The 8,793-nt window shown below is 50.9% G+C and overlaps 1 protein-coding gene across 3 annotated transcripts; it reads left to right on the top strand.

The window, feature by feature from the left end:
* Positions 1-603: 603 nt before the first annotated feature.
* Positions 604-7,762, top strand: KLK13 (kallikrein related peptidase 13). 3 transcript variants are annotated; one of them, XM_087827324.1, is made up of 5 exons: positions 604-655; positions 5,171-5,360; positions 5,626-5,675; positions 7,087-7,223; positions 7,574-7,762. In XM_087827324.1, exons 1-5 carry the CDS (start codon positions 604-606, stop codon positions 7,760-7,762), a joined length of 618 nt encoding a protein of 205 aa, XP_087683450.1. The 3 variants fall into 3 exon arrangements, with proteins under 3 accessions (XP_087683450.1, XP_016061455.1, XP_087683451.1); XM_016205969.2 differs by having other exon boundaries at positions 5,626-5,894; XM_087827325.1 differs by lacking the exons at positions 5,171-5,360; positions 5,626-5,675.
* The last annotated feature ends 1,031 nt before the right edge of the window (positions 7,763-8,793 follow it).

The following is an 8,793-nucleotide window of genomic DNA, read 5'->3' as shown; positions in this document are numbered from 1 at the left end:
TGCTGAGGGCGCTGGGGGAGGGCGTCAGGGGTTAAAAGGCATGGGTCGAGGCTGAAGTTGGAGGCAGCTGGCTGCAGAAGCTCTTCGCCCGGGCCCCTCGCCCAGGTAGGTTGCGCCTGGGGCCGGGGCTGGAGCGTTGGAGGGGAGGAGGGCAGGCAGGTGGAAGGGGAAAGGGGAACGTCGCTGAGTCAGGGAGACGAGGGAAACCCGAGGCTCAGCTGTAGCCAGGAACCTGCAGGGATGGAGAGCTGAAGCCGCAGGAAGGTGCGAACCTCAGCCCGGGACCAGGTGCCAGAGCCAACCCTGGGGGGGCCAAGGGACAGGGAGGGGGGCTGGAGAGTGCACCAGGGACCCAGCTGGCTGGAGGGCAGGGGTGGACCAGGGTTGGGGAGCAGCAGGCCAGTGCCCTAGGTGTGCACAGCCCCCCCCCCCCCCGACTTTGGGGAGGAGGTGCTGATTCCTGGGTGAGGGTTTTCAGGGTGAAAGGAGACTTACAGCTGGGAAGTTCAGGAGCAGAGGTAAGGGGGGGTCAGAGATGGGGGTGGCCAGCCCTTCACGCCTCCCTTCAACTCCTCAGGCCCGTCCCGCCCCACGCCAGCCGCCATGTGGCCCCTGGCCCCGGTGATCGCCTTCCTGACCACGGCCCTGTCAGGCGGTAAGAATGCGCGGGGGCGGAGGCGCGGTGGCGAACCCCAGACAATGGTAGGAGGGTCCCCGTGGGGAGGGGGCGTGGAGGCCGCGAGCTTCGCCCCCGCCCATCCGGGCAGGGTCCCGCGGGGACAGCCCCGAAAGCTTCCGGCTTATCCCTGAGTGACCTGGTTTCCCGGCTGGGGTCATCCCCCTGTCCCCGCCAGGCCCCTTGTCTGTCCGGCTCTGCGCTGGAAATCCCCCCGCCAGCCCCCCAGGTACCCCGCGGCTGCGCCTCCCACGCCCCCGGCCTCCCTGAGCGGGAGGAGCCGCGCACGCGCAGGGTCGAATCCTGCGGCGGCCGCTCTGAGCAAGTGCCTTCGCTTCTTTGTGCCTCGGTTGTTCCATCTGTAAAATGGGAACGTACAGGGGCCGGCAAAAGTAGGTTTCCAGGTGTTCCTATGGAAAATAATACGATGACTACTAAATAATGCTACAGGAGCAAACTCTGTAAACCTGCTTCTGCCCACCCCTGGATCAGTCCTTTCCACGAAAGGCTGTTGTGAATATTAAAATGAGGTAACACCTGTCTGCGCCAACTGCCCGGCAGATAGAATGGATGGAAAGCTGGTCGTCACTACTACTTTATTAGTACTCTTCTCTATCCATTCTCAGCCCCTTCCAGAACCTTCCAGTCCTTCCTTTCATTCTTGGGGTGACCCCAGAACTACCTGATTGTACCCGGAGTTGATCCCCTCCCATTTAAGCCCTCTCTCCCACTCATGCATCATTCATTCAGACGATGTCTTATAGAATTGTACCCCTGAAACCTATGTAATTTTATTAACCAATGTCACCCCAGTAAATTGAATAATAATTTTGTAGAACAACAGCTCTGCTTGCCTGGCCATGTGCCGAGTGATGTGTAAGCAGAGACAGAGCCTAGCGGGTGCAGACCTCATTCCAACAATTACCCAAATAATTAGTGAGTAATTAGTTACAATCCTTACAGGAGGGGATGGCTTCAAGGGGCCAAGCCAGGAGCCTAGGGATGGCAGCTCCCTGCCTGGAAGGCCCCCTCCAAGGACTAGACCCTTGAGCTGAAACCTGACGGAGGGAGGGGTCCAAGGGCACCTGGCACCCAGCACCACCCCTTGGCCTAGAGGTGGGGTGGATTGTCTCCTTTGGCTACACTCCCAGGACTCCTGCCCAAGTCCCCAGCCCCTCCTGGGTGCCCCGCCCTGGGCTAGGAGCTCCACATGCATTGGCTTGTGGAATCCTCAACAGCCTTAAGAGGTACATGAACTATAATTACTCTAGTTTCACAGCTGAAAAACCCAAGATTGACAGGAGAGTCCTGCCCCAAAGACAGCAGTGGTGCCTGAGTCAGAATCCTAACCCATGCCTGCCCTGTCCCTGCCCCCCAATCCTGGACTTCACGTCCTGGCAGTCCATCTTCATTATTTTAAACCTGATGGTCTGCTTAGAGTCTATTATTATTATTATTATTATTATTTAAATATATTTTTACTGATTTCAGAGAGAGGAAGGGAGGGGAGAAGAGAGAGAGAAACATCAGTGATGAGAGAGTCATTGATCGGCTGCCTCCTGCACGCCCCCCGCCTGGGGTTCGAGCCCACAGCCCGGGCCTGTGCCCTGACCAGGAATCAAACCGTGATCTCCTGGATTCTAGGTCAATGCTCAACCGCTGAGCCACACCAGCCAAGCGAGTCTATTATTATTAACTTAAATGAAAGCATATTAAAAGTAAAGTTTATATCATGGTCCTAAGTGGAAAACTGCATTCTTTGCTATAAATAAAAGAGAAAAAGAAATAAATCTTGCACAATGAAATGAAGACAGTATGTTTATTGGGTTGGACCACCTGAAATTGTTAACCTTCCCCCAAACAGTAACTGCAGATGGTTCAACTTAAGAAATTTCAGGTTGCAGGTCGAGGGCTCTGCTCCCTTTGGGATTTATTTATTTATTCTGTTAGTCCTTGACCAAGGATATATTTTCCATTGATTTTTTTTTTTTTTTTTTTTTTTTTTTTTTTTTTTTAGAGAGAGTGGAAGGGAAGGAGGGAGGGAGAGAGAGACAGGAAGAGATACATAGATGTATCCACTGGCTGCCTCTTCCCATGCACCCCCGTGATCAGGGCCAGGGAGGGGCTGGGGATCGAACTGCAACCCAGGTACTTGCCCTTGACCAGGAATCGAATCCGTGACCCTTTGGGTACTTGGGCCGATGCTCTACCCACTGAGCCACATGGGCCAGGGCATCCCTTTGGGTTTTAAAAAGTGAGTCAGCCCTGGCCAGTGTGGCTCAGTTGGTTCATTGTTGGCCCATGCACAGGGACGTCTCAGGTTCAATTCCGGGTCAGGGCACGTGCCTGGGTTGTGGGCTCGATCCCCAGTAGGGGGCGTGCAGGAGGCAGCTGATCAATGTTTCTTTCTCATTGATGTGTGTGTGTCTCCTTCTCTCCCTCTCCCTTCTTCTCCCTCTAAAAATCAATGAAAACATTTTTTTAAGTGAGCTCAGAGAGGATTAGAGAGGTGTTAAAAACATATCAGCACCATCGATAAAATCAGAATTTGAAGAGAACTGGGCAGTGACACGGTGTCTGAGGATGCAATTTGATGTTAATTACGCTTCATCCCTGTACCACCTAAAATGACCCTGTGCCCACCAATGACTTTTGTCCCCAACTTTGAGAACCACTTGGCTAATCCCACTGCTACGTAGGTGGGGAAGGGACTTGCCGGCCACGGAGCTGGGGCCCTCCTGCTGCAGCTAATAATAGCAACAGTCCCCACTTACTGAATGCAGTGTGTGTCTTAGATGTAATATTTTACTGAATGAGAGATGAAACTGTTCCCTACTTTATAGCTAAGATTGAGGTTGGCAGCTTGTAACAGGATCACCCAGCTGGAAAGCGGCAGATTCAGGACTGGACTTTCTCTGTTCCATTTTCAGCTGCTGTGTCCAGGGCCAGACACAGTGCCTGGTGCATACAACATTGGTTGAGCACCTACTGTGTGCCAGACACTATGCTAGGTCTAGCTCCATCCTGTCTCTGCAGTGCCCAATGTGGTGGTCGCTGGCCACTTGGAGCTTTTGAGGACTTCAAATATGACCGGTGTGGCTGAAGAGCTTATTTTTTAAGTTTCATTTTAATGGATCTAAATTTAAATAGCCCCCGTGGCTAGTTGGCTACCATATTGAACAGTGTGGGTCTGGAGAAAGAGCTGTTGAGAAAGAGGAAGCAGCAAGTGCAAAGGGTCTGGTCTGTTTGAGGAACAGATCCATGAAACTGGAACAGAGTGAGTGAAGAGGAGAGAGGTGGGAGGTGGGGTCAAAAAGATTAGCAAAGGTCAGATGATTCAGATTCCTGCAAACTTTGAATTTGGGAGTAGTTAGCCTATGGATGATATTTAAAACCATAGAGGAACCCAGTAAATAGGTATTAGAAAGATGGATGGATGGAGGGATGGGTGGATGGATGGATAGAGGGATGGATGGATGGATGGATGGATGGATGGATGGATGGATGGATGGATGGATGGATGGATACAGGGATGGATGGATGCAGGGATGGATGGATGGATGGATGGATGGATGGATGGATGAATGGATGGATGGATGGATGGATGGTTGGATACAGGGATGGATGGATGGATAGAGGGATGGATGGATGGATGGATGGATGGATGGATGGATGGATGGATGGATGGATGGATGGATGGTTGGATACAGGGATGGATGGATGGATACAGGGATGGATGGATGGATACAGGGATGGATGGATGGATGGATGGATGGATGGATGGATGGATGGATGGATGGATGGATGGATACAGGGATGGATGGATAGATACAGGGAAGGATGGATGGATGGATGGATGGATGGATGGATGGATGGATGGATGGATGGATGGATGGATGGATGGATGGATGGAAGGATGGGTGGGTGGGTGGATGGATGGATGGATGGATGGATGGATGGATGGATGGATGGATGGGTGGGTGGATGGGTGGGTGGATGGGTGGGTGGATGGGTGGGTGGATGGGTGGGTGGATGGATGGGTGGATGGAAGGATGGATGGAAGGATGGATGGATGGGTGGGTGGATGGGTGGGTGGATGGGTGGGTAGATGGGTGGGTGGATGTTGCCTAGGTAGTTGTGGAGGTCCATCTCACTTCTACCTTTTGAAATCCATCCCCATGGTGGGATGAGAGAAAATGCAGGTGAGGGAACGCCAGACTTCTGCACATCAGAAGCATCCTCATTCGGTGAACTCTGCCTTCATCCCAGCCATGGAGGGTATGGCACTTCTATGGAAAAGGGCATTGTCATCTCTTTGCCCTGACTTATCTCCACTACTTAGAAAACAGCAACTCCCAGAGCCCAAGAAATGAATCATCAGTTCCTGGTCACCAAGGGCAAATTCCAACCCTCCCCCCAAGCCCAGGGACTCCACCTCCACACCTCCTCCTCTGCCTGAACTGCAGTTATTTAACATCGTCTCTTCTTTACCAGGCATCTCTCAGGAATATTCCAAGATTATCAATGGCACCAATGGGACCAATGGGTTTCTCCCAGGTGGCTACACCTGCGCTCCCCACTCTCAGCCCTGGCAGGCAGCCCTGCTTGTGCAGGGGCGGCTGCTTTGTGGGGCAGTCCTGGTCCACCCCAAATGGGTCCTGACGGCAGCACACTGTCTGAAGGAGTAAGTGGGGCCAGGGTGAATGGGGTAGGGTTGGTCATGGGACTGGGTGGGGAGTTCGTTCGGGTTGGGAGGGGAATGGGTGAGAATGAGATTTGGGTGGAGAGAGAGGGTTGGGGGTGGGAATGGACTCGAAGTAGAGGATTTGGATGGGACTGCAGTTGATGTGGAGGGAGATGTGTTTGGAGATGAGGAAGGTGAGCTGGGGAAGAGGCTAGAGCTGGGATGGGGCCTGTCGTCTCTAACCAGCCTGTTCCTGTGCCCGCAGCGGATACAGAGTCCACCTGGGCAAGCACGCCCTGGGGCACAGGGAGGCAGGCGAGCAGGTGAGGGACGTGGTCCGCTCTATCCCCCACCCCCTGTACCAGAGCAGCCCCACCCACCTGAACCACGACCACGACATCATGCTCCTGGAGCTGCAGGCCCCTGTGCTGCTCACTAGCCGCATCCGCACACTGCCTCTCCCGCACAGCGACTGCCTCCCCGCCGGCACCTGCTGCCGGGTGTCCGGCTGGGGCACCACCATCAGCCCCCGGGGTAGGTATCCACAGGGGTGGCCTGGGGTCTCACAGGGTGACCGGGGAAACAGGGGCAGATACGGGAGAGTAGGTTGGAAGAGGATTCCTTTATTTATTCCTTTATTTTTTTAATTTGTTGATTTTTAGAGAGAAGGGAGAGAGAAATACTGATTTGTTGTTCCACTTATTTATGCATTCATTAGTTGCTTCTTGTGTGGGCCCTGACTGGGAATCGAACCTGCAACCTTGACTACCTGGCCAGGACAAGGATTCCTTTATATATAAAAATGAAAATAAAAAATATATAGTTATAAAGAAACAAGAAAAATATAGTTACATATATTACATATAACATATAAATTTGTCTATATCTTATATAAATATAAATTTATAACTATATAAAGTTATGTTATATATACTTTATATAAATTTATAAATATAAAGTTATGTAATGTTATAGATCATATACTATATAGTTATGTCTTTAAGTATATAAAATTATAGTATATTCTATATATTATGTAAATATTTATAAAAATATACATTATACCTCTTATATAAATATGCAAATTATAAAAATTAGATTTATTTTCTAAATTATATTTCTATATGCATTTATTTAAATATATTTGTATATAAGTTGTATATTATGAGTAAATATACTTAAATGCATACATAAATATATAATTTATAAAGTAAATATTTTGATAGGTAGTTATCAAATATAATAAAATGTAAGCAGCTATATACTCTGTGTATAAGTTATATATATGTGAACATAAAGTTGGTCTCCAGCAGTGGAGCCCCGTGCTGTCCCCAGGGCTCTCCCGGCCTGTTCTGTACCTTTCTGTCCATGCCCAGCATGCCCCATCTCTCCCCCCACCTCCCACTCTCCTGCAGCTCTCTCCGTTGCTCCTGTGTCTCCCTATTTCTCCCAACTCTCTCTGCGTCAGTTCTCTCCTCTACCTCCCCATGTGCATCTCTTCTCGCTCAGTTCCTTGACCCGTCTCTCCCTCCACTTTTCTTTCCTTTCACTCTCCCCCCCCCCCCCCGTTTCTGTCTCTTCCGTCACTTTCCCCTGAACTATATTCCATCTCTCCGCCCATCTCCCTCTTTCCATCTCTGTGTTCTGCCAACTCTCCTGTTGAACTCCCACCTCACGGCCTGTCCAAGACAGATGTCCCTAAGACCTTTCTCTCTCTCCTCCCCAGTGAGTTTTCCACAAACCCTGCAGTGTGCCAACATCCAGCTGCGCTCCGATGAGGAGTGTCGCAACATCTACCCGGGGAAGATCACACGCAACATGCTGTGTGCCGGCACCAAAGAGGGCGGCAAGGACTCCTGTGAGGTGAAGCCACGTGGGGCTGGGGGGGGCTGCCAGGGGCCAGGGTGGGCAGCCAGGATGGAGGTGGGGACAGATGCCAGGGGGAAAGGACTTGCTTCTAGCCTTTGGGGAACCAGTCTTTGTAAGGTGAGATATCCCCTAGCGTAGAAGGTCAAGACAAAAAGGAGTCCCCAGGGATGGCAAATATAATTCATCTTAAGCCTGGGCTTTGACTGACACTGGCTGCCCAGATCCTGCTGTTGACATGCCTCCGTGCCTGTCTCTCTCCATCTTTTACTCTTTCCCCACAAGTCCCTATCTCTGCCTTTGTTTGGCCTCAGCACGGACCCCACCTTTCTGTCTCCCCCACTCAGGGCGACTCGGGAGGCCCCCTGGTCTGTAACGGAGTGCTCCACGGTATCATCTCCTGGGGAGACTTCCCATGCGGGCAGCCCAACCGGCCTGGCGTCTACACCCGAGTCTCTCAGTATGTTTCATGGATTCAAGAAACGATCCGAGAACAGAAAACTCAGGAGCAGAAATGGACGAAGGGCCCACAATAAAAGGCGGGTCAACTTGCCAGCCTCCTTCCATCCATCGAGCCCCTGTTCCTCAGTTTGCCCAGCCCTTCTCTGCCCCTTCCAGAACATTCCACTTGAACCAGCGGTCCATGTTCTCAAAATGTCCCATCCCAGCTGACACTGAGTTTCAAAAGCACTCAGTCCCTGCCAGCATCACAATCTACCCAACGTTGTATCCCTGAAATACCTCAGTCCCCCGAGAGTCCCAACCCAGACATGTTTCAGGTCTCCCAATTGTTTCAGCATAAACTCAGCTCACCATCCAAATGTTTTATCTGTGAATGCTTTGATGCCTCCATCCCATCCCAATGATATTCATGTCCTGTGAATGCCCATTCCTGAGAACATCCTATACCCCTTCAGATACTTGTTCACTGCCAACATTCTAGATCCTTCTACGTTTGGTACTCAAGAAGGTTCTAGACTCCCATGACATTTCATTCTGAAAACATTCTCTTGTGCCCACAATCCTCTATGCTATGCCTTTCTGAATGGCATCACAGCTAACCTTGACCCTCATAACAGTTCATTCTCACATAGTTCTGGACCTCCCAAATGTCCCACCCCAACACACATCCCACATTCTGTCAACATCTTGCCTCTGGCAATATTCCCCGTCTCCAAATCCCCATGCCCATTCTAGGATCTAGAGCGATGGGCTTCAGTATCCCAAGGGGGGCCCCATGCCTGGACCCCGCTGTCCACCAGATATCCTGTCCATCTGTCTCCTCCAAGGACACCCTGTTCAATGCCCCCTACTATGGTTACACCTTTGCCCGTGACCCCAGAACACAATGGTCAGATGCTCAAGCCACCGGAGTGCCTACTTTGAACAAGTCATAAAACTCACCGCCTCTTTTCTCATTTGTAAAACAGGGCTTCTCATTTTCCCTCAGGGCACTGCTGTGAGGATAAATGTTGAGGGCTTACCGCTATTATTTGCAAGGTTCCCTATAAAATACTACATTTGGATGTCAATAATAACCCCTTTGCTGAGTGTCCAAGGGTGTTGT

Source organism: Miniopterus natalensis, chromosome 18 (assembly GCF_054644295.1).
Source record: "Miniopterus natalensis isolate mMinNat1 chromosome 18, mMinNat1.hap1, whole genome shotgun sequence".
Lineage (NCBI taxonomy): Eukaryota > Metazoa > Chordata > Mammalia > Chiroptera > Miniopteridae > Miniopterus > Miniopterus natalensis.
The sequence above is the reverse complement of the archived record's forward strand: the minus strand, read 5'-3'. Positions and strand labels throughout refer to the sequence as shown.

Excerpts from the sequence above, each read along its gene's own strand:
- KLK13 (XM_016205969.2), top strand. The coding sequence starts at position 604 with ATGTGGCCCCTGGCCCCGGTGATCGCCTTCCTGACCACGGCCCTGTCA. Across the intron at positions 5,361-5,625 it reads GCAGCACACTGTCTGAAGGA|CGGATACAGAGTCCACCTGG; the intron begins GTAAGTGGGGCC and ends CTGTGCCCGCAG. Across the intron at positions 5,895-7,086 it reads CACCACCATCAGCCCCCGGG|TGAGTTTTCCACAAACCCTG; the intron begins GTAGGTATCCAC and ends TCTCCTCCCCAG.